This window comes from Fringilla coelebs (assembly GCF_963513975.1).
Source record: "Fringilla coelebs genome assembly, chromosome: 24".
NCBI classification, from domain to species: domain Eukaryota; kingdom Metazoa; phylum Chordata; class Aves; order Passeriformes; family Fringillidae; genus Fringilla; species Fringilla coelebs.
The window spans coordinates 6,457,638-6,482,414 of record NC_140050.1 but is presented as its reverse complement, the minus strand read 5'-3'; the positions used below and the strand labels follow the sequence as shown (position 1 = coordinate 6,482,414).

At 50.6% G+C, this 24,777-nt stretch overlaps 1 protein-coding gene across 2 annotated transcripts; it reads left to right on the top strand.

Moving 5' to 3' along the window:
* Positions 1-205: 205 nt before the first annotated feature.
* Positions 206-23,508, top strand: UPF1 (UPF1 RNA helicase and ATPase). 2 transcript variants are annotated; one of them, XM_084221230.1, is made up of 24 exons: positions 206-462; positions 6,593-6,735; positions 7,106-7,195; positions 7,965-8,132; positions 8,919-9,099; positions 9,548-9,709; positions 10,245-10,329; positions 10,478-10,576; positions 10,761-10,869; positions 11,566-11,725; positions 11,841-11,959; positions 12,193-12,357; positions 12,525-12,639; positions 13,647-13,790; positions 15,045-15,258; positions 16,642-16,759; positions 17,708-17,864; positions 18,765-18,907; positions 19,523-19,697; positions 20,337-20,418; positions 21,271-21,432; positions 21,531-21,748; positions 22,049-22,171; positions 23,110-23,508. In XM_084221230.1, the coding sequence occupies exons 1-23, from the start codon at positions 238-240 to the stop codon at positions 22,166-22,168; spliced, it is 3,354 nt and encodes a 1,117-aa protein (XP_084077356.1). In that variant the 5' UTR covers positions 206-237; the 3' UTR covers positions 22,169-22,171; positions 23,110-23,508. The 2 variants fall into 2 exon arrangements, with proteins under 2 accessions (XP_084077356.1, XP_084077355.1); XM_084221229.1 differs by having other exon boundaries at positions 10,752-10,869.
* The last annotated feature ends 1,269 nt before the right edge of the window (positions 23,509-24,777 follow it).

Sequence of the window (24,777 nt, the reverse complement as noted above, 5' to 3'; positions counted from 1 at the left end):
CCCTTCTCCCGCCCGTTGGCTCCGGGGCCGCCCGGCGGAGCGGCCCGAGCGCGGCGGCGGCGGCGGCGGGTTCGTTTTTGTGTGTGGGGGGGGCGCGCGGCCTGGTGCGCGCGGCGGATCCCGCCGCTCGCGTAGCGCGGCCGCCCGGGCTCGCTGAGGGGGAGGCCCGGGCTGGTGGGGTGGTGGGGGGGGTGGGGGGGAAAACGAAGGCTCCCGGCCAGAGGAAACGCCGCCGCCATGAGCGTGGAGGCGTACGGCCCCAGCTCGCAGACCCTCACCTTCCTGGACACCGAGGAGGCCGAGCTGCTCGGCGCCGACACGCAGGGCTCCGAGTTCGAGTTCACCGACTTCACCCTCCCCAGCCAGACCCAGACCCCGCCCGGGCCCGGCCAGGCGGGGCCGGCACAGGGCCAGGGGCCCCCCGGCGCGGGGCAGGGAGCTCCGGGCCCGCTGGAAGCGCAGGTGAGGGGGCCGGGGGGCGGCGGGGAGCGGGGGGTCCGGAAGGGGCGGGCGGCCTCGGGCGCTCGGGCCCCGCCGGGGCGGGAGCCGCGTGTGGAGGAGCCCCGGGAGGCGGAATCGGAGCGAGTTGTTCGGGGAGGGAACTCGCGGCCGGCTGGCCGAGTCGCGATAGTTGTGTCGTTGCGATAGGGAGGTGAAAAAAAAAAGCACTGAGGCTGGGTGTCAGTTCGGGTTCTTTCTCCCTAAAACAAACGCGGGGTTTGGGGGGGGTTTGGTTATCGGAAGTTGGGCGCTGAGGAAATTCGGCTTTTTTTACTTCCCCTCGCTGAAATGCGCTTTAATGTCTCCTTGTTGTTGCTCGGAATTGAAATTTTTTATTTCGGTTTCCACTTTCTTTGCTGCACGGTTGTTGGGCTGGTTTGTTTGGGGGTTGTGTGGCAGGGACAGGCCTGAGACAAGTTCTGACCTCTGCTTCCTCGTGGCTTAAAAACGGGTTTTAGTTTTGGTTTTTTTTATTAGCACAGTTGATGGTTGGCACCTAAAAGAATGAAATTGTATTTATTTAGCAATTCACAGCTCGTAGGCAGGGCAGGAATTAGGATTACAGCTCCCAAGAAGTGCTGGAAATGGAGATAACAATCTCAGTGTGCCCGTAGTAAACAACAAAACCACCGAGGAACTCTCCCGTATTTTTTAAAAAAAACCTCACTTTTCTCCAGTTTGAAGATCATGGAATATTCAGGTTCCTCACAGAAATCCCATTATTAACCATTAAATGCTTGTACATCACCCACGTGTTAAGGGATGAGTTTAGACAGGAGTTGAGAGCTGTCGCTGAGTTTTTATCCCCAACCAAACATCCTGGAGCTGCTTTTTGTCCTTTTATTTGCAAAAGCTGGGAGCAGGGAGCACATCCAGCTCCACAGGTGTGCAGGGCAGCTCTGAGGGAGGATTTCTCCTGTCCTGGGGGTTTCCAGACACAAATAAAATCAATTTTTATGCCTGAAAGTGCTCGGTGACAGCAGGGATGTGCTCAGGTCGCTGTGTTTGTGACTCAGAGAGCTCAGAGCTCTTGGGTTATTTTCTGTTCATTTGCACCTTTTGGATTTGGTAGAATCGATCCGGTTTGGGCATTGAGAGATCAGAATTACTTTCTACCAGCTGTAAAATCTCAGTGACTATACATTAAAAGAGAATTTTAATCACATTTAATTTTAAACCTTTAATGGGTTGTGATCACTCCAGAGCTCCCAGTAGGGAATTTGTGGCCAAGGAGAAGAAAAACCACCCCAAAATCAGCCTCATAAGCTGAAAGTCCAGACAAGAGGATTATTAATTGGCCTCTTTTTTTTTTTTTTTTTGTCTAAACATGTTTGAAAAACCTTTGAAGTCAAAGTAAAAAAAAAAATAAATTATAAAAGCACCTTCAGGTACTGGTTTTGTCTCCTGGCTAAAAGAAAGGGATCTCACTTTGATTTTTTAAAAAAATCAGGGTGGTTTTGAGTTTCTGCAGACTTTTGTGGTCATCCTGGTGCTCATTTTGACGTTAGAAATGTCATTTTTGGGGAGGGACTCTCAGAGGTGGAGTGAAATAAAACAAAGCTCAGGATCTGCTCAGACCTGCCCCTCTCAACGGGCTCAGGGCTGATAAAATCACAAAATCTGGGGTTTTTTTAAAAGGTTCAAGGTAAAATTTTTGCTGCCCTCACCAGATAATTGAAGTTTGTTCTTTCATCTTAAATAATGGCTTCTCCAATTGATCAGGGTTTTGCTTAATGAAATATTAGCCCTGTGATCATAATTAAAACTAATGAAATAAAAATTTTGATTTGGAGCTGAGGAATATTGGAGGTGGAAACTTCTGCTCTGCTGTTTCTGGGGTCTTTTTAAAAAGATGAGCAAAGCAGGGCACCTCATGTTTTAGGAAAATTTGATGTATTTAGTTTAAAAGAATGTCCTTTCCCAATGTATTTAATTAATAGTTTAATAGTGTTACAAGTGATTAGTGGTCAATTGCCCAAAGTAGGACTGGAGCCCAAACATTTTCTATAGAACACTCTATTTCCATTGTTTCCTAAAATTAGAAATAAGAATCGATTTTCTGCAGTGTTTTAAGAGGAATTTAAAATCCTCAGAGCAGCTGTGGCTGCCCCTGGATCCCTGAAGTGTCCAAGGAGCACCCTGGGATCATGGGGGTACCCCTGGAACCCCAAACCATCCCTGGAGTGTCCAAGGAGCACCCTGGGATCATGGGGGTACTCCTGGAACCCCAAACCATCCCTGAAATGTCCAAGGAGCACCCTGGGATCATGGGGGTACCCCTGGAACCCCAAACCAGCCCAGGATTCTCTACAGTATCCAAGGAGCACCCTGGGATCATGGGGGTGCCCCTGGAACCCCAAACCATCCCTGAAGTACCCAAGGAGCACCCTGGGATCACAAGGGGTGTCCCTGGAACCCCAAACCATCCTGGGATTCCCTAAAATGTCCAAAGAGCACCCTGGGATCATGGGGGTGCCCCTGGAACCCCAAACCATCCCTGCAGTGTCCAAGGAGCACCCTGGGATCACAAGGGGTGCCCCTGGAACCCCAAACCATCCTGGGATTCCCTGGAGTGTCCAAGGAGCACCCTGGGATCATGGGGGTGCCCCTGGCTGGGCTTTAGGGCCCCTTCCCACCCCAAACCACCCCTGAAATGTCCAAGGAGCACCCTGGGATCACAAGGGGTGTCCCTGGAACCCCAAACCATCCTGGGATTCCCTAAAATGTCCAAAGAGCACCCTGGGATCATGGGGGTGTCCCTGGAACCCCAAACCATCCCTGCAGTGTCCAAGGAGCACCCTGGGATCATGGGGGTGCTCCTGGAACCCCAAACCATCCCTGGAGTGTCCAAGGAGCACCCTGGGATCATGGGGGTGTCCCTGGCTGGGCTTTAGGGCCCCTTCCCACCCCAAACCACCCTGGGATTCTCTGCAGTTCTCCCTCCTGCGAGGCTGGGGCAGCTCCTAGGCTGGGTGTCCGGCCTAGGCAGGCTGGGTTTAATTTCCAGTGCTAACAAAGGCTGTTTTGTCGGGGCCAGACGAGTCCTTGTCGCTCAGGTCCCATCTGGAAGCGCCGCTCCCTCCCAGGGGCGAGGCTTTCCCGACTTCCTCCTCGGGAAAGGGAAAGCAAATCACCCTCACTGGGGATGCCAGCAGAGCCCTGAGGGGAAAATCCCAAACAGCAGCAGCTGCCTTTGGCACCCCACCCCAGAAATGTGGGGTTTGGGGGTTCCCTGAGCTGGTGCTGGAGCCTCCTGCAGGACTTTTCTAGCAGAATACCTGCTGGAGTTGCAGTGCAGTTCTTGTTGCAGCTTGAAATGCAGCACTTGAAAGCAGAGCTGGCTGGGGAGGCTGCAGGTGTGCTCACTCACCTGGGGCTCTGCTCCTGGCCTGGGCGGGTGTGGCAGCTGGGAAGGTTCTGTCAGCCCTGATCTGGGACTCCCAGGCAGCAGGATCCCAGAATCCCGGCCTGATTTGGGTTGGAAAAGTTAAATCCTGAAAGTCCCAGAGGCAGGGACACCTTCCACTGTGCCAGGGTGCTCCAAACCCTTCCAGCCTGGCCTGGGGCGCTGCCAGGGACCCAGGGCTGCTCACAGCTGCTCTGGGAATTCCCTCCCAGCCAGGAATCCCTTCCCAATGTCCCACCCAGATTCCCCTTGCCAGTTTAAATCCATTCCCTGTTTTGGGATCCCAGCCCCAAATCCCTCTCCAGCTCTCCTGGAGCCCCTTTAGGCTCTGGAAGTGGCTCCAGGGTGTCCCTGGAGCTTCCCTCCTGCAGCCAGGCCTCGAATCCCACAGGGAACAACCCCTAATTCCCAACATCCCTGTGTCCTGTACCCCATCCCTTGTCCCCAGCCCCTCTCCAGCCCTCCTGGACCCCCCAGCCTGGTTATCCCCATCCTGTCACCCCTCCATGGCATCAGGGACTGCCAGGGTGCTTGGAAGGGCCCTAAATCCCAACCCCAGGGACACCTCCCGCTGTCCCAGGCTGCTCCAAACCCCATCCAGGCCACCCTGGGGCTCTTCCAGGGCTGGAGCAGCCTCAGCTCCCTGTCCCCTGCCGGGCTCTGTCCCTCACTCTGTCCTGGCCGTGCTTGGTGTCCCAGGGAATGTTTGGAGGCAGCTCAGGAGCCAGGCAGGCCCGGCAGTTTTTGGGAGCAGTTTTGTGGCACCTCAATGCTCTGCCCAGAGCTGCCAAACTCGCCGTGCCAGAAGTTGCAGCCAACATTTTTTCGAGCAGAGCAGTGGCCCCCCTGCCACCACAGGTGCCCGTGCCAGGTTTTTAATCCAGTGCACACAGGCTGACATCACAGGAGGGTTTGGAGCAATCGCTTCCTCCTCCAGAGCCTGCCAAGGGCTGGGGCTGCTCTGCACAGCGCAGGTGACATCACTGCTGCCTCCCCGAGGGCTGCCACAGCACAGCCACTCCTGCCCTTGGCATTCCTGCCTTTTCTGCCTTAAAAAATCCCAAACTTTAATGCTTTTTTTAAAAAAACAGGAAGGGAGTTTTGTATGAGCACCCAAAAAATGTATTAAAATAATGCATGGTGGGGAAATGCCTGGGAATGCTTGTGAGGAGTTCAGCTGAACTCCAGGCTTTGGAATCCCACCTGTGCCAGGTCAGGCCCTATTTATCTGTTCTGAAATGGAGATTTGAAGTGGAGATTTCTGTGCTGGCACCTGTGCAGAGTCTGTTCCACAGCGAGCTGATGGGATTTGCCCTCACCCCACTAATGGGGTTGTGCTGCTGCTGCTCCTTCTGTGGGGTTTGATTCCTTTTTCCATCTTCCCTTTTGCACTTTCAGTTCCTTTGGGCTGATTGTTCCTATGGAGATAACACCAATAAAAGCCAGCCCATTTATTTATTTTATTTTATTTTATTTTATTTTATTTTATTTTATTTTATTTAAATGCTCCTCATTTCATTTGCAGGGCTGGTGGCTTTGAGGGCAGGTCCTGATGGCTCAGGGCAAGTGGGAAGTTGGCTTTGGACTTTAACTCTTGCAATTGGCTGTTAAATTTTTAATGTGCATCTCTCTAAATGAGGAATAAGCTGAGTTTGCTTCATTACAGCTTGAGTAGAGCAACTTTTTTTATTTCTTTTTTGATGTCTTTTACAAAAGGTTTTGTGTTCTCAGCTTTCTGTTGCACCTCCCAGAGAAATCACATGAAATCTAAGTTGTTAAAATATTGTATTCAGAGACAAAGGCCTTGAGGGATTTTTGTCCTATTTGGCTGGTTCAAATTTATAAATAAGTCTTAACTTTACAAACATTGTGGGGTGTTAATTATCCCTTTGGTAGGGAGATGACCCCAGCACTCCCCTCAGCTGTGTTGTGAATATTCCAATCACTTTCATGGCCTCTTTCCCACATTTTCCACTCAAAATTAACATGGATTAAGATAAACTTATCCCTGTTCATCTTTTGGTGGGAACTTGGCTAAAGAAGGCAGAGAATAAACCAAATTTTGGGGTCTTTCCCAACTCAGTATTGAGGTGCTAAAGCCCCTCAGGGCTGGAGAAATTAAACCAGGACACCTGGAAAGCCCAAGGAGCAGCACCTGCAGTGGCCATGCCAAAATCCCAGAGTGACATCCACACCTCCTGGTGGTAAAAGTGCCAAAAAATGGAGTTATTTTGGTCAGGGAAAGTTGCTGAGAGAGCACCAAATGTTGCAGGAATAGGTGGGGGAAATTCCTGTTCCCAGGTAGATCCCTGGAATCAAAAACCAAAAAAGGGTGAGAAAACAGCTGCTGGAATTGTTGAAATGGAATTTTGTTATGTAAGGCTGTGGAAAAATGTAACTGCAGCAAAGCAATCTCCTTGTTTTGCTGCTTATCAGTTGGAGTTCAGCTAATCCTGTGGAACAGGAGGTGATGGAGCAGGTATTGATTGTGGGATTGTGTGGAAAAACACAATCTGCAGGGAAGCAATCTCCTCCTGGAAACTTTATTCCAATTTATCAGTTGGAGTTGAAATAATCCTGGAAACAGGAGCTGATAGAGCCCTGTAAAATGGGGGTGTGTTTAATGCTCCTGGGGGGGGGGGTTCAGATTTTGGGGTTCATTTTGGGTGTGCACCCCAATGGCAGGTGAATGGTCCTGATGGGATCCTGCAGAATGGAGCTGTGGATGAGAACGTGGCCAAGACCAGCCAGCTGCTGGCAGAGCTCAACTTTGAGGAGGATGAGGAGGACACCTACTACACCAAGGATCTCCCTGTGCACGCCTGCAGGTGGGGCTTGCAGGGAAAGGGGATTTGGGAACAGCTCCCTGTGCTGCTCTTGGGGTTCTTGAACAGATTTGGAGCTGCCACCTCCACTCCTGGCCAGCTCAGAGCTCCCTGGGGGATAAATCCCAGGCTCAGCCACCCCAGTGATGGGAATATTAAATATTGAGAATTTAAAAATTTATATGAAAATATTAATTAAATATTAAAATATCTGTGACTCACAACAGAAATTTGGCTGTTTGATGCTTCTCCCAGCACTGATGTTCCCCAGTTTCCACTTCCCCTTATTTTTGAGCCCTGTAAATGCAGTTAGAGCTTGGGTTTGGATTTCCTCTCAGCAATAACCAATCACCTGCTGCTTTTCCCTTTGCAGCTACTGTGGGATCCACGACCCTGCCTGTGTGGTTTACTGCAACACCAGCAAGAAATGGTTCTGCAACGGCCGTGGCAACACCTCTGGCAGGTAAAGGATGAAACCATGAGACAAAAAAGTCAACCTTGCACCCATTTCTACTCATGTTAACTCCCAGAGCACCCATGCCCTGAGCAACGTTCCCTGCATGGATGGATGGAAAGAACCAAACACAACTTTGCACCCATTTCTTCTCATTTTAACTCTCAGAGCACCCAGGCACTGAGCAATGTTCCCTGCATGGATGGAAAGAGCCAGACACAGCTCTGTACCCATTTCTTCTTCTTTTCACTCTGCACCCATTTCTTCTTCTTTCCACTCTCACAATATCCATGCCCTGAGCAGTGTTCCCTGCATGGATGGAAAGAGCCAGACACAACTTTGTACCCATTTCTTCTTCTTTTCACACTCAGAGCACCCAGGCACTGAGGAAGGTTCCCAGCTTTCATGGAAAGAGCCAAACACAATTTTGTACCCATTTCTTCTTCTTTTCACACTCAGAGCACCCATGCACTGAGAAATGTTCCCTGCATGGATGGATGGAAAGAACCAAACACAACTTTGTGCCCATTTCTTCTCCTTTCACATCAGAGCACCCATGCATGGATGGAAAGAGCCAAACACAACTCTGTACCCATTTTTTCTTCTCATTTCCATCTCCCAGCATCCATGCCCTGAGCAATGTTCCCAGCATGGATGGAAAGAGCCACATCCTCCCAATGTGTGCCACAATAAACAGATTGATTTGTGTTACTAATTGCTCTCAGAGGTGTTTGTGGTGTGAAATCTGACTCTAAACCTGTTTGCTGTTTGCTTGCAGCCACATTGTGAACCACCTGGTGAGAGCCAAGTGCAAGGAGGTGACCCTGCACAAGGATGGGCCCCTGGGCGAGACCGTGCTGGAGTGCTACAACTGCGGCTGCCGCAACGTCTTCCTGCTGGGCTTCATCCCTGCCAAGGCTGACTCCGTGGTGGTTCTGCTCTGCAGGTCAGCCAGGGCTCTGCTCCCAGCTCTCCTCACCTGCTGCTTTTAGAAAAAGCAGCCCTTGCTTTCATTTTGGCCCAAAATACTTTGTGTTTTCTAGTTCGCCACCCTTTTTCCATCAGGTGCTCGCACAGAGTTCAGGGATGCAGATGGCTAAGGCAGCAAAGGGAGTTCTCTTGTGTTGGGCAGACACAACAGTGTTTTTTTCCCTAAATTCTGCATTCCTTAATGGAAGAAAGGTGTTTTTCCCTCTGTTTTGAGCTTTGGAAGAGGCACAGCTCCATTCAGGAAGTGACTCTGGCGCCCTGGAACAGTGACTCTCACTCAGGGTGTTTTTCTCTCAGCTCACAGAGTCATTTGAGGCCACAATAAATCAGAAATTGTTCTGACAGGCTAAGTCAGAACTGAAAATTTGTAATTGTGAGTGTTTTAATTTGGTGCTGTCGCTGTGTGGTTGCTGGTAGAAATTGTATTTCTGTGGAGGAAGTTCTGTTTGGGGAATAACCTCTTTTCCTGGTCTGTGTGTGCACAGTCCTCATGGGTTATAACCCCCCCCAAAGGTGTCATATTTAATATTTTAAATGCAATTTCAGTCCTGGAAACACCCAAGCAACACTTCTCACACTCCTGAAAGGACTAAAAAATGAATTTTCCCAGCAGCCTGGGCTTGTTTTCCTTGGATTTTCCCTGGTTTTTGAGCAGTTTCAGGAGCACACCAGCCCACTTTTCACCCTCCACACTAGACTCTGGTCTGATCTCACATCTCCTGGCTGTGTTTTGGTCCTGCAGGCAGCCCTGTGCCAGCCAGAGCAGCTTGAAGGACATCAACTGGGACAGCTCCCAGTGGCAGCCCCTGATCCAGGACCGCTGCTTCCTCTCGTGGCTGGTGAAGATCCCCTCGGAGCAGGAGCAGCTCCGCGCCCGCCAGATCACGGCCCAGCAGATCAACAAACTGGAGGAGCTCTGGAAGGTACAGCCTCAACCTTTGGGGGTTTGTTTTACCACTTCTGAAGTTGTTTTTCAAAAGAGGACAAGAGTTTTAGGAGCTCTGGAAGGCAGAAATCACCCAAGGTTTAAATCCTGCAGTGCCATGGTGGTCAGAGGATTCAGGGAATTGGTGAAAGCTTCACCAAGCTGCAAACCAACTTTCCTTGTTCATATCAAGACTTCCCAAATATTTCTGCTTTAAGTGGTGCAGGGAATTGTTGCTCATTCAGTTATGGGGTTTTGAGAGGTTTTTTGTGCATCCTTTAAAATTTAAACTGGGTTTAATACAATTTGTAAAGCCCTGGTGCAGCTTTAAGGGTGGTTCCACCTTGATATCACTCCCTGTATCAGTAAAACACGGTTTTACCTGTCCTGCTGTCAATTTTTATACTTCAAAATGTCAAACTAAACTTCTCTGCTTTTATTTCCAGGAAAATCCATCTGCAACCCTTGAGGACTTGGAAAAACCTGGTGTTGATGAGGAACCCCAGCACGTCCTGCTTAGATATGAAGATGCTTATCAATACCAAAATATATTTGGTCCTCTGGTCAAGCTTGAGGCAGATTATGACAAGAAACTCAAGGAATCTCAGGTAAAACATGTGAGATTTGCCTTTTGAGGGACTCCTGACAGTCCTGGGGTCAAACAGCACAAAACCCTGATTGCAATAAATAAATAAATCAATAAATGTGTGAATTGCTGTGGTGCAGCAGCACTGGGATATCAGCAGTGATGGTGCTGTGATAGCAGGGAGAGGAGAGGAAAATCCCACACTGAGGGGTTTTAAGAGCTTAAAACACTTGGGAACTTCTCACCTTTTTTGTGTTGAAGTTTTTCTTTCCAAAAAGCACCTTCTGTCCCAGAAGTGCAGCTGGTTGTAGTTCCTTGGCAGGGAAATGGGAGTTCTGAGAGCTCCTGGAAACATTTAATGGGTGTTTGAAGAGGGGGAGAATTCCACAGCTGGTGAGCAGGACTTTGTTTCTCACCATTAACTCTCAGAACAGAATTCACAGGAATGAACACGGATTTTTGTGACTTTGGAACAGCAAGTTTTGTCATTTCTGCACTGTGGTGGTTGGCAAACAACTCCTCAAGAAAATAATAGCTGCTCTTTTTTTTACCCTCAGACCCAAGATAACATCACAGTCAGGTGGGACCTGGGCTTGAACAAGAAGAGAATTGCTTATTTCACTTTGCCAAAGACTGATTCAGGTAAGGACACCTGGACTGTCTCTTTGTCAGGGGTTTTTTTGTACCTTTGAATAAAACCAGCCTTCAGAGCACTCTGAGGGCTGCCCTGGGCTACCTCTGGAAGGTTTTTGTGGTTGTTCAGAGCTTTTTTTTTCCTTTTCCTTTGCAGACATGCGCCTGATGCAGGGAGATGAGATCTGCCTGAGGTACAAGGGAGACCTGGCCCCGCTCTGGAAAGGAATTGGGCACGTGATCAAAGTTCCTGACAGTATCCTTTACAGGGCTGGCCAAAGCTGCAGTCCTTAACGAGTCCTTCATCATCTCCAAAAGTAATTCTCTGCTAATTTAAAATTCAGGGTGGTGGGGGGGGCTCTGCTGAAGAAAATCACCAAAATTGGGGAGAATAAAATTCAAAATTTTGCTCGAAATTACTACTTAACGAGGTTCTACAGATTATGGTGATGAGATCGCCATCGAGCTGAGGAGCAGCGTGGGAGCTCCCGTGGAGGTCACCCACAACTTCCAGGTGGATTTTGTGTGGAAATCCACTTCCTTTGACAGGTATTGAGGCAGCACCTCCCAGCTTGGCAGGCACTGCATGAACTCACTGTAGATTTTTGTTCTTTGCCTTCACTGAGCGTTTTTCAACCAAAAAATTCGTCTTGGTTGGGCAGCACCCATCAGAGATGTCTGTGTGGTGGACACCTGGTTCAGAAATGGAATTAATGGCACAAAATGTTCTCATTTTGAAGGGTTTGTTGCAAAAACATCAAAAGGAGAAATTTATCTTTAGCAATTTACCTCAACAATTTTATAGTTGAGCTTCCTGAAATTGTTTTAAACTGTTAAAATATCAAAATTTGGCTGTGGGGCACACAGGCTTCAGCCAAGTTGGTAAAACAGGAGATTATTAGAATTTCCTATTAGTGATATATCCTGTTGTTGTTATCTCCTCTTATCCTATTATTTTATTCATCATGGCTGCAAATTTTCTTCAAATCTTGCACCTAAATTCCTGTCACAGGTTCTGTCACCAAAGCTGGTGTTCCTCTCAACATTTTTTTGGGAATTCCTTGTAATGTTCACGTGGGGAAAAGGCAAAATCTGTGTTCTGAGTGTGATTTCTGTGATTTTAATTCTGTTCATGAATGTTGGCTGTTGTTCTCTTTCCTGTTGTGTCTGATACCTGCTGTAGGACACCTGGGGTGCTTGACACTGATCTTTAGGAATAATTTTCCTGCTTTTCCTTCATTTCAGGATGCAGAGTGCTCTGAAAACATTTGCAGTGGATGAGACCTCAGTGTCTGGGTACATTTACCACAAACTGCTGGGCCACGAGGTGGAAGATGTCATCATCAAATGCCAGCTGCCAAAACGCTTCACAGCCCAGGGACTCCCTGATCTCAACCACTCTCAGGTAACCTCATCTGCCCAGGATGACAGAGGGTTTATAAATAGAGGTGAAACAACTTCAGTCCTGTGCTGGGAATGTTAAATAACAATTTGTTTTCTATTATTTATTTTTTTTTTAGGTTTATGCTGTCAAGACCGTCCTGCAGCGTCCTCTGAGCCTTATCCAGGGTCCCCCTGGCACTGGGAAAACGGTGACATCAGCCACCATCGTGTATCACCTGGCCAGGCAGGGCAATGGGTGAGAGCTGCTCTCTCTGAGCCTTCATGGATGAGCTTGACTCATGCAAAGAAAAAGAAAAAATAATTTGTGTTATTGAACTGTGTTGTCTGGTGAGACTTGGGCTCGTTGCACAAAGCGTGTTTTTAGGGGATGTGTTCCTATTTATATTTTATTGCAAGTCTAGTGGAAAGAAATTGAGATTATTGAGATTTTTGGCTGATTTATGGCTGATTTTTGGCTGGTTTTCCCAGGCCTGTGCTGGTGTGTGCCCCCAGCAACATCGCTGTGGATCAGCTGACAGAGAAGATCCACCAGACCGGCCTCAAGGTGGTTCGTCTGTGTGCCAAGAGCCGCGAGGCCATCGACTCCCCCGTGTCCTTCCTGGCCCTGCACAACCAGATCAGGAACATGGACAGGTGAGGAATGAGGAAAAAAATCCATTTTTGGTGTTCCTGGTGGGCACAGCTGAGGGGTGTTGTCACTGCAGCTTGGTGGGTTTGTATTGTTTTAGTTAAAAATCACTTGCACTGCGATCCTACAAAGTTGGTTGGGCTGTAAAGCAAAATTCCTGCTGTTTTATCAGCATGCCAGAGCTTCAGAAGCTGCAGCAGCTCAAGGATGAGACTGGAGAACTTTCCTCTGCTGATGAGAAGCGTTACCGGGCGCTGAAGCGCACGGCAGAGCGGGAGCTGCTCATGGTGAGGGCCCGGGGCTGATCCCCCAAAATCCCTGGGGCTGATCCCCAGAAATCCCTGGGGCTGATCCCCAGAAATCCCCAGGGGCTGATCCCCCCAAAATCCCCAGGGGCTGGTCCCCCCCAAATCCCCAGGGCTGGTCCCCAAAAATCCCTGGGGCTGATCCCCAGAAATCCCCGGGGCTGATCCCCCAAAATCCCTGGGGCTGATCCGCAAAATCCCCGGGGCTGATTCCCCAAAATCCCTGGGGCTGATTCCCCCAAAATCCCCGGGGCTGACCCCCACAAATCCCCGGGGCTGACCCCCACAAATCCCCGGGGCTGATCCCCAAAATCCCTGGGGCTGATCCCCCAGAAATCCCCGGGGCTGATCCCCCAGAAATCCCCAGGGCTGATCCCCAGAAATCCCCGGGGCTGATCCCCCCAAAAATCCCCGGGGCTGTTCCCCCAAAAATCCCCAGGGCTGATCCCCACAAATCCCCGGGGCTGATCCCCAGAAATCCCTGGGGCTGATCCCCAGAAATCCCTGGGGCTGATCCCCAAAGATCCCCGGGGGCTGATCCCCCAAAAATCCCCGGGGCTGATCCCCAGAAATCCCCGGGGCTAATCCCCAAAGGTCCCCGGGGCTGACCCCCACAAATCCCTGGGGCTGCTCCCCAAAATCCCTGGGGCTGATCCCCAAATCTCCGGGGCTGCCCCCTCAAATCCCTGCAGCCACTCCAAATCTCCGGGGCTGCCCCAAATCTGTGCTGCCACCCCAAATCTGTGCTGCCTCCCATCCCAGTGCCCTCCCATCCTAGTGCCCTCCCATCCCAGTGCCCCCCCCCATCCCAGTGCCAGTGCCCCCATCCCAGTGTCCCAATCCCAGTGCCAGTGCCCCCCCATCCCAGTGCCCCCCCATCCCAGTGCCCCCCATCCCAGTGCCCCCCCATCCCAGTGTCCCCCACCCCAGCCCCCCACCCCAGCCCCCCAGTGCAGCCCCGGTGCTGACACCGCTCCTGGCTGCCGCAGAACGCCGATGTGATCTGCTGTACGTGTGTGGGAGCTGGGGACCCCCGGCTGGCCAAGATGCAGTTCCGCTCCATCCTCATCGACGAGAGCACGCAGGCCACCGAGCCCGAGTGCATGGTGCCCGTGGTGCTGGGGGCCAAGCAGGTACAGCCCTGGATTCCCTAAAAAACTGTTTGGAAACCCAGCAGGAAGCAGCACTGAGCAGCCACGCTCCCACTGCAGGCACACAACATTTTCCCTTTTTACAACATAAACTTGCCTGACTTCGTTTTGGGCTCAGCCCTGTTCGTTTTGGGCTCAGCCCTGTTCATTTTGGGGTTAGTCCTGTTCATTTGGGGTTAGTTCTGTTCATTTTAGGGTTAGTCCTGTTCATTTGGGGTTAGTTCTGTTCATTTAGGGTTAGTCCTGTTCATTTTAGGGTTAGTCCTGTTCATCTGGGGTTAGTCCTGTTCATTTGGGGTTAGTCCTGTTCATTTGGGGTTAGTCCTGTTCATTTTAGGGTTAGTCCTGTTCATTTAGTGTTAGCCCTGTTCATTTGGGCTCAGCCCTGTTCATTTTAGGGTTAGTCCTGTTCATTTTAGGCTCAGCCCTGTTCATTTGGGCTCAGCCCTGTGCATTTAGACTCAGCCCTCTTCATGTGGGGTTAGCCCTGTTCATTTTAGGGTTAGCCCTCTTCATTTTAGGGTTAGCCCTCTTCATTTAGGATTAGCCCTACTGGTTTCTGTTTCCATGGCCGGGGAGGTGTTGGTGCTTTAGGAACAATCTGGAGAGTGAATAAGATTTTATATTAAAATGATGATCTGAAAAGAGAGTGACACTAAAGGTTTCTGAGCCTTTGGGGAGAGCTGAAGCCTATCACAAGTTAGAATGATTAATTCCTGATTTGTCAGGGAATGGTTTATAAAGTGACAGAGAGTGGGTTTGGATTTTATATTTAGGGGAAATCGTTTCTGTGAGGGAGGGGAGGGGCTGGGATGGAATTCCCAGAGCAGCTGTGGCTGCCTCGTCCCTGGGATTGTCCAAGGCCAGGTTGGAGAAGTCCCAGGGAGAGCTCAGAGCCCTTCCAGGGTCTGAAGGGACTCCAGGAGAGCTGGAGATGGATTGGGGATAAGGGAATGGATTTAAACTGGGAAAAGAGAGATTTGGGTGGGATATTGGGCAGGAATTCCTGGCTGGGAGGCTGGAGAGGGAGTGGGATGGAATTCCCAGAGCAGCTGTGGCTGCCCCTGGAGCCCTGGCAGTGCCCAAGGCCAGGTTGGACCCACCTGGCATGGTGGGAAGTGGCACTGGGTGCGATTTCGGATCCTCCCATCCCAAATGGTGCCCCTCCCTTTTCCTGTAGGATATTTCTGTTCCTCCAAACAACCAAACTGAGCTCTCCCCAAACTCTTCCCACAGCTGATCCTGGTGGGTGACCACTGCCAGCTGGGCCCCGTGGTGATGTGCAAGAAGGCAGCCAAGGCGGGGCTGTCGCAGTCGCTGTTTGAGCGGCTGGTGGTGCTGGGCATCCGGCCCATCCGGCTGCAGGTGCAGTACCGCATGCACCCCGCGCTCAGCGCCTTCCCCTCCAACATCTTCTACGAGGGCTCCCTGCAGAACGGCGTCACTGCAGGTAAGGGAAGGGAAGGGCTGCTGCCAGCCCAGCTGCACCACAGTGCCAGCCCTCCCTCAGAAAGGGGCTGGGGAACAGGGCAGGGAGAGGCACTGAGTGAGACAGGGCCAGTGGGGCACACCAGATTGTTCCCTTGGCATTGCATAGACCTGGCTGACTTCAGCTGGGGTTATCCTGTTCAGCTGGGGTTATCCTGTTCTTCTGGGGTTATCCTGTTCATCTGGGGTAGTCCTGTTCATTTTGGGGTTAGTCCTGTTCATTTGGGGTTAGTCCTGTTCATTTTGGGGTTAGTCCTGTTCATCTGGGGTTATCCTGTTCATCTGGGGTTATCCTGTTCATTTTGGGGTTAGTCCTGTTCATCTGGGGTTAGTCCTGTTCATCTGGGGTTAGTCCTGTTCATCTGGGGTTAGTCCTGTTCATCTGGGGTTAGTCCTGTTCATCTGGGGTTATCCTGTTCATTTGGGGTTAGTCTTGTTCATCTGGAGTTATCCTGTTCTGGGGTTAGTCCTGTTCAGCTGGGGTTAGTCCTGTTCATTTGGGTTAGTCCTGTTCATTTGGGGTTATCCTGTTCATTTGGGTTTAGTCCTGTTCATTTGGGTTTAGTCCTGTTCATTTGGGGTTAGTCCTGTTCATTTGGGGTTAGTCCTGTTCATTTGGGGTTAGTCCTGTTCATCTGGGGTTAGTCCTGTTCATTTTGGGGTTAGTCCTGTTCATTTTGGGGTTAGTCCTGTTCATCTGGGGTTAGTCCTGTTCATTTGGGGTTAGTCCTGTTCATTTGGGCTCAGCCCTGTTCATTTGGGCTCAGCCCTGTTCATTTGGGCTCAGCCCTGTTCATTTGGGCTCAGCCCTGTTCATTTGGGCTCAGCCCTGTTCATTTGGGCTCAGCCCTGTTCATTTGGGGTTATCCTGTTCATTTTGGGGTTAGTCCTGTTCATTTGGGGTTAGTCTGTTCATTCTGGGCTTAGTCCTGTTCATTTAGTGATAGTCCTGTTCATTCTGGCGTTAGTTCTGTTCATTTAGGGCTCAGCCCTGTTCATTTTAGGCTCAGCCCTGTTCATTTTTGGGTCAGCCCTCTTCATTTAGGTTTAGCCCTACTGGTTTCTGTTTCCATGGCCTGGGAGGTGTTGGTGCTTTTGGTACAATCTGGAGAGTGAATAAGATTTTATATTAAAATGATCATCTGAAAAGAGAGTGACACTAAAGGTTTCTGAGCCTTTGGGGAGAGCTGCAAATCTTGAGCAGGGATCAAAGCAGGCATTCTCTCATCTGGGTTTGGTTTTTTACTAAAAAAATTTGCATCACGCTTCATTTTGAGGCTCTTTGATATGGAAATTGCAAAGTGGTGTCGCTGATTTGTTCTGCTCCTGTTGCTGTGCTCCCCAGCTGACAGGGTGAAGAAAGGCTTCGATTTCCAGTGGCCCCAGCCTGACAAACCCATGTTCTTCTACGTGACCCAGGGGCAGGAGGAGATTGCCAGCTCAGGCACCTCTTACCTGAACAGGTGAGCACAGCCCTGGTGTCTGACCTGGCCTCTGGGCAGGCCTGGAGCCTCCTCATGGCTGAATCCTCATTTTAATAAAAATCTCCATCAGGGCTTGCAGCATTTCAGAGCTGCTTTTCCCTGGGCTCCTCTCACAGCAAACCAGGAGGAAAAGGCAGCAGGAGGGAGCAGCTCAGAGCTGGGGTTGCTGTGTGGGGGAGTTCACCCTCCCTGGTTGAGGCCATGATAAAATGTCTGATGTGGATGAATTTGGGCCAGCAGGAATTGCTGATCAAGTCACATTTTGAATTCCAATAACTCCTCAAGCAGAATCCTGAATCTCAGATTTACTTCAAAAGGGATGGAAATGCACTTTTTTTTTTATCCTATCCCTTTTTTCTGCACATTCAACCTTCTTTTTCAACAAATAAATGTAAAATCTGCTCCTCTTGGGTCATGATTGTTCACGTGCCTGGCAGGGAAACCAGCCCAACTTGTGAACAAAATATCAGCTGAGATATTTTTAATCTCAGTCTGTTTCCTGAGCAGCATGTGCAAGACTGGATACAGAGGAGCAGATTGTGCCCAAACAAACAGCACAATGCTTGCCTGATAGGGGGCATTGACATCCAAAACATTTTATATTTAAAGCTTTAAGATAAAGCAGCTGAAGGACCTGGGGGGTGTTTGCAGTGATGCTGATTGTGAAAGTTCCATGTGTGCAAGAAATCCCATTTGGAACTGAGGAGGTTTTGCTGTTGTGCAGGGCTGAGAAGGTGGAGGTGGAATCTGTGAGGTGCTCAGGCCTTTGGGATGTTGCTTTTGGCCCAAATTCCTCTGTCAGGAGCTCGAGCTGAATTAATTGCGGCGCTCGAGCAAAATCGATCTTTCCATGGGAGGCTTTTAAATCCCATGAACCTGCTAAAAACCGAGCCCTGCTGCCCTGGCTGACCCTTTGTGCCTCCCCAGGACCGAGGCTGCCAACGTGGAGAAGATCACCACCAAGCTGCTCAAGGCTGGGGCCAAGCCTGACCAGATTGGCATCATCACCCCCTACGAGGGCCAGCGCTCCTACCTGGTGCAGTACATGCAGTTCAGTGGCTCCCTGCACACCAAGCTCTACCAGGTACTGCACACAAAAGGCACAGACTGGGAAATTCTCCATGGTTTGTCATGTTTATTCCATCTTCAGGCTCATCTTTTGAGTTTTTGAGTTGGTTTTGGTTAATATGGATTGATTTTTTTTGAGTTTTTGAGTTGGTTTTGGTTAATATGGATTGATTTTTTTTGAGTTTTTGAGTTTAAAATCAAGAAGAGTTAGGAGGTACCAATGAGAACAGGGGAAGGAGGAAGGCCTGAAAAAATCAGTGTGGAAAGAGGCTGCAACAAATCCTGTGAGACACAGAAGGGAGAGGTCACTGTGGAAAACCTTGTGTGCCTTCATCAGCCCTCGGTGCCAAGGGACGTGCAGGAAACCGAGCACATAAATCCTGCTGGCCACACGATTGATTTGCTTGGGAACACATCCTGCCACCAGTGGAACTCCTCCACCAAACAGAAAAACGAGCTGCTGCTACAAACAGGACAATTCTGTGTTCAATATGATCTTGTTTTGCAAGATTGAGAACTTGAGCAGTGTTTTCACTGCAGGGAAGTTGGTGGAAATATTTTTCCCTGTGCCAGGAATGATGTGTCCCTCTCGCTGATGTTTCTCAGAATTAATTTGGACCTCTCATCCTACAACATTTTGGAACAGTCAGAACTTTTTGGCAAACTCTTCCTCGAGCTGCTTTGCACGGTTTTGGGGAAACAGGAGAACCATAAAGCTGAACATGAAAGGAATTTCTCCTGAACTGAGACTCCCTGTTCCCCTCTGGGAACTGCTCAGTGCCCAGAGGAATTACCAAATCACTCCTCCCTCCAAAAACAACATTTTTCTCAGCTGATGGAAGCTCAGTGCGTGGCCAGGCCCTTTGGTGGCAGAGCTGTTTTGCTTCCGTGCCTGAGGTGTTTTCCTGTGTTGCAGGAAGTGGAAATTGCCAGCGTGGATGCCTTCCAGGGCAGGGAGAAGGATTTCATCATCCTGTCCTGTGTGAGGGCCAACGAGCACCAGGGCATCGGCTTCCTCAACGACCCCAGGAGGCTCAACGTGGCCCTGACCAGAGCCAGGTGAGGGGCAGGACACAGGGTGGGGGGAAATTGGGAAGGAATTCTTCCCTCTGAGGGAGGGCAGGGCTTGGGGTGCATTCCCACAGCTGCTCCATCCCTGGAGGTGCCCAAGGCCGGGCTGGAGCAGCTGGGAAGGTGTCCCTGCCACGGCAGGGGTGGCTCTGGAGGAGCTTTGAGGTCCCTCCAAACCATTCTGGGCTGTTTTTATCTGCTCCCCTCAGCCCCTGCCACCATTTGGCATCAGTACCAAATGTCACCACGTCCTCCCCATTTCCAGCACAGATCCTTCCCTTCCTCTGCTGCTTTAGCACTTCAGAACCATTTTGGGCCCATTTGGGGTTTTTTTGATGCCTTTGATTGCAGAGAGGCTGAGGTGGAGCCCAGCACAGGGGGGTTGGTGGGACACAGAGCAAGCCTGAAGGAGGAACTCTGTGCTGCTGCAGGAGCTGCCTGCTGCAGTCCCCTTCCAGGTGTTGAGGCACATCTGGAATGGTGGCTGTGAGCAATTCCAGCTGCACCAGCTCCTCCTGCAGCTCCAGAGGGGAGAGCCCGGGGCTGCTCCAACCCCAGCGTGGCTGTACCAGCACCAGGGTCACTGTGGTCCTGTGTTCCCAGGTATGGGGTGATCATCGTGGGGAACCCCAAGGCCCTGTCCAAGCAGCCCCTCTGGAATCACCTCCTGAATTACTACAAGGAGCAGAAGGTGCTGGTGGAGGGGCCCCTGAACAACCTGCGCGAGAGCCTGATGCAGTTCAGCAAACCCCGCAAGCTCGTCAACACCATCAACCCTGTGAGTGACCCCCGGGCTCCTGACAGCAGCCAATTAGCCCCTGATGGGTTAATTAATCCTAAATGGGTGGAATGAGCCACCCACACAGCCTCACACCCCCACAAGTTTCCATTTTTGGTGCAGCGTGACTTCAGGGGGAAGCGGCTGCTGCTGTCCCCGGGCTGAGCAAACTTCGTCATTTCTTTTTAATTGCAGGATTTTATTGAGGGGGGAATCTTGAGGTGAATGAAATGAAGGAACTGGTTTGTGTAGAAAGGGAAAAGTGACTTTTAACCCTCGAGCTGCAAGTTTTATACTCGGTTTTTAACATGAATTGTCACTGGGGGAGCTTGGCAGCCACCACAGGACACTGAGTGGAGCAAGGGAAGTGCCAGGGCCTCAGAATAGACTGAAAACTCATCAAATGTTGTCTCACAGTTTGGGACAGGCTGCTGGAAAATCTTACTTTTGCTGTTCAGCATGGGGCTGAAATAATAATTACAACTTTCTTATGTGTTAGAATTAATTTCCACAACATTTGTGCCGTCTGTGGAGTTTTATGGATTTTTACCCAAATTTGGTTCCACTGAGGATGCGGTGCAAGGTTTTTTGGGGGGGGGAAAAATGAGGATGAAATCCTAAAAGCCAAAATCTCTGCAGGGTGCTCGTTTCATGACCACTGCCATGTATGATGCACGCGAGGCCATCATCCCTGGCTCTGTCTACGACCGCAGCAGCCAAGGTAAAGGAAATCCCCAAAATTCATCCCAAAATTCCCTTTCTGGGGTTTCTCTTTCCCCTATCCAGCCCCTGAGGGGTCACATCTTAACACACTTCAAACTTTGAAACTTCTTAAAAGCTGTGAAACCTCTGCAAATTTTGAATTTGGTTAAATATTTAAACTTCAAACTTCAGAAATGGAATTTGAGAACTGGAATTGATGGAATTTGAAGACTGAAAATGTTTTAAGGGCTGAAAATGGAATAAATCTAAAGACTGAAAACATTTGGGATAAATTTGAGGGCTGAAAATGTTTGGGATGAAGGTGAGGCTGAAATATTTGGAGTAAATTGGAGACTGAAGTGTTTGGGATGAATTCGAGGCTGAAAATGTTCAGGATGAATTTGAGGCTGAAATGTTTGGGATGAGTTTAAGGGCTGAAAATGGAATGAATTGAAGGACTGAAAATGCTTTGGATGAATTTAAGGACTGAAAATGTTCGGGATGAATTTGAGGCTGAAATGTTTGGGATTTAATTTAACAACTGAAAATGTTCGGGATGAATTTGAGAGCTGAAAGTCTCGAGCCTGGATTTTGCTCTTGGTTAGTAGAATCCCAACCTGCCACGTGCAGAGCAGGGGGAAATGAGGGGAAAAGGAGGGTGAGAAGCATTTCAGGGGTCTCAGGTGGTGCTGTGAGGAGGAGCTGTGGGATGTGTTGGGTGGATTGATGGAATTTCCAGGGCTGGAATCAGCAGCGAGGCAGAGCCGCTGCTGCCTCTGCCAGGGGGAGCTCGTCCTCTCCCTCCTGCTGCAGGGCTGGGGATTGATCCTGAAGCAGAATTGCTGCAGTTCCTGTGCTTTCCCCTTGCCAGGCCGTCCATCCAACATGTACTTCCAGACCCACGACCAGATTGGGATGATCAGTGCTGGCCCCAGCCACGTCACCGCCATGAACATTCCCATCCCCTTCAACCTCGTCATGCCCCCCATGCCCCCCCCGGGCTACTTCGGCCAGGCCAACGGCCCCGCTGCAGGTGAGGGGGCAGAGCAGCCCAGGAGGGACCTGGGAGGGATCAGATTGCCCAGGAAAGCTGGCACAGTTCTCATTCTGCCTGGGCTGGATCTTTTCCAGGCCGTGGGGCTCCCAAAGGGAAGACGGGCCGTGGCGGGCGGCAGAAAAATCGATTTGGGATTCCTGGCACGAGCCAGTCCAACCTGCCCAACAGCCAGGCCAGCCAGGACGTGGTGTCCCAGCCCTTCTCCCAGGGCCCCCTGACCCAGGGCTACATCTCCATGAGCCAGCCCTCCCAGATGAGTCAGCCTGGGCTCTCCCAGCCGGAATTATCCCAGGTGAGTGGGGGTTTTGGGAGGGCAGGAGCGTTTGCTGGGGTTTGTGTTGGTGACCTGCTCCCTCCTGAAAGGGCTCTCAGTGGCTCAGCTGCCGTGTGCAGCCTGCACTGATGGGGGCATGGAAGGGAAATGTTGCTTCAGCTGATAAACAGCTCAGAAAGCCTTAACTGAGGGGAATTCTGCACCAAAAAAAGCGGATTTAAAAAACCCAAACGCTCTCAGCTGTATGATCAACCTGGTTCTGCCTTGCACTTGAGCTGGGCACTGATGCTGAGGCTTCCCTCACCTCTCCCCTTGCAGGACAGTTACCTTGGTGATGAGTTTAAATCCCAGATTGACGTGGCGCTGTCACAGGACTCAACTTACCAGGGGGAACGAGCTTATCAACATGGTGGAGTGACGGGACTGTCACAGTATTAGAGTGTGAGCACGGCCGTGCCCCTCCCTGAGCTCAGCTGTCCCCTCCCTCTGATTGAAACTGTTAAACTGTCCCCTCCCCTGATTGAACTGTCCCCTCCCTCTGATTGAAACTGTCCCCTCCCCTGATTTAAGATGTCTCCTTCCTGATTTAAACTCTCCCTTCCCTCTGATTTAAGCTGTCTCCTCCCTGGTTTGAGCTGTCCCTTCCCTCTGATCTAAGCTGTCCCCTCCCTGGTTGAAGCTGTCCCCTCCCCTAATTTAAACTGTTTTCTCCCTGTTTTAAGCTGTCCCCTCCCCAGTTTGAGCTGTCCCCTCCCCAGTTTAAGCTGTCCCCTCCCCAGTTTAAGCTGTCCCCTCCCCAGTTTGAGCTGTCCCCTCCCAGTTTAACCTGTCCCCTCTCCAGTTTAACCTGTCCCCTCCCCAGTTTAACCTGTCCCCTCCCCAGTTTAACCCATCCCCTCCCCAGTTTGAGCTGTCCCCTCCCCAGTTTGAGCTGTCCCCTCCCCAGTTTAAGCTGTCCCCTCCCCAGTTTAAGCTGTCCCCTCCCCAGTTTGAGCTGTCCCCTCCCAGTTTAACCTGTCCCCTCTCCAGTTTAACCTGTCCCCTCTCCAGTTTAACCTGTCCCCTCTCCAGTTTAAGCTGTCCCCTCCCCAGTTTAAGCTGTCCCCTCCCAGTTTGAGCTGTCCCCTCCCAGTTTGAGCTGTCCCCTCCCAGTTTAAGCTGTCCCCTCCCCAGTTTAAGCTGTCCCCTCCCAGTTTGAGCTGTCCCCTCCCAGTTTGAGCTGTCCCCTCCCAGTTTGAGCTGTCCCCTCCCAGTTTAAGCTGTCCCCTCCCCAGTTTGAGCTGTCCCCTCCCCAGTTTGAGCTGTCCCCTCCCCAGTTTGAGCTGTCCCCTCCCGGTTTGAGCCCGACCTCCCTAACTCCGCTCTCCTCCTGCCCGCAGGTTGAGGAAGAAGAGCTAAGCTTGTGTGGAGCTTAGTTCATCAGCATTTTATTCTGGGTAATAAAAAAAATAAAATAAAATGGATACCTGTTTTCCACTGCTAAAACTGAAGCACCACTGTGTGAGAGCAACAGGAGAAAGAAACCAACCAACGGAGAGGAGAGCGAGAGAGAGGAGCGCGCGCGAGAGCCACTGCTGGAGCTCACTGAGACACGGAGACGCGAGGAGAGGAGCCCTGGAGGACTGGCTGGGAGGGAACTCGCCCGGCAGGAGGCTCAGCCGAGTCCCTGCTCCCCCAGCTCCGGAGAAGGGCCTTAACAAAGCAGGTTTCACTTCATTCCATACTTCTCTTGGCGAGCAGGGCATTCGAACCTTTCAGAGCAGATGGGGAGAGGAAAACCCTCATCTCAGAGTTGGGCTCGTTTTGGGAGGGGTACTAAAAATATTTTAGCGGGAGCTGTTTGTGTTTTAGAGGCAGAGTATGTGAGAGAAAGGAAAAAAAAAAAAAAAGGAGAGAAAGTCCCTGCCTGGGTGACAGCCAGCCAAGCAGAAATCCAGCTGCTGCTCAACTCTGAGGTGCAGGTTTTGTTGTCCAACACTGGCTCTGAAATTTGTTGTCATCGTGTCGCCCACATTCTGAACGAGGTGGTTTTAAAAGAGATTCTTTCAAAAAGAGCACTGAATTTTTTAAGAAGTTTTGTCTCTGAATTCTTAGTGGTGGACCTGGGAGATTTAGATCCTTGTTCTGAGAAGCTTATATTACAAAAAAAAAAACTTTCAAAAAAAAAACCAAAAAAAAAAAATGTTTCAAACAAAAATTAGAACACCATCCTTGAGAACTTTCAGTGTGATTTCAAGTTGCAGCAATCAGCCTCTTCTTCCTACATGGGATAGGTTTAGAGTGAGAGGAGCCTGCGTGCTCGAGCAGGAGGGTTTCAAAGTGTTTTCTGTATGCTTTAATTGGCAACTGTCTGGACTCTACTCTGTGAAAAAAAACAGCCTTTCTGTAAGATGAACTTTCTGCTTGAAGGGGGACGGGTTCCTGTGCCCTTCGGCCCCGGGGGGAAGGTGCAGCCAGGCCTGCTTTGGTCCCCACAGCTTTGGGGGAGGAGTGGTGGAAATTGGGGATTATTTTGGACGGAAGGAAAGGCTCCAGGCCATTGCAGGAGCAGGACGGACAAACGGACAAAGCAGGCAGGTGGTGGAAGGTGGTGGCCTCTGAGAGACAGAGCTGGGTTTGATTTGGGAGGATGGGTCAGGCTTTGGGTGGTGAAGGCAGCAGAGGGACAGAGTGAGGTGTTGAGGCCGAGGTTTCAGGGGATGAAGCCGGAGCAGACTTTGCTTTGTGAGCAGAGTTGTGAGCCCGGCTGGGCCCGGGGCTGGGAGGAGAAGCTCCGAGTTGGAGCCGTGTCTGAAACACCCACAGGGGAACACTTGGGAGCTTTTCATTTCTGTCAAAACCTTTCTTAGGAGCAGCACAGAGAGAATTGATCCCTCCAGCCCCGTTCTTAACAGATCTGAGTTAGAGGAGCCTCTGCCTCCCAATTGGCCACAGCAGCAGAGATTGATCCGAGCCCGGCTGTGCCCAGCCTGGAGTTAAGCTTTACACTCAAAGGGCTCCAAGTGTTTCTAGTCCTTTTTTGGGGGGGAAAAAACTCCAAATACCTC

Excerpts from the sequence above, each read along its gene's own strand:
- UPF1 (XM_084221229.1), top strand. The coding sequence starts at position 238 with ATGAGCGTGGAGGCGTACGGCCCCAGCTCGCAGACCCTCACCTTCCTG. Across the intron at positions 8,133-8,918 it reads GTGGTGGTTCTGCTCTGCAG|GCAGCCCTGTGCCAGCCAGA; the intron begins GTCAGCCAGGGC and ends TTGGTCCTGCAG. Across the intron at positions 21,433-21,530 it reads GGCCAACGGCCCCGCTGCAG|GCCGTGGGGCTCCCAAAGGG; the intron begins GTGAGGGGGCAG and ends GATCTTTTCCAG.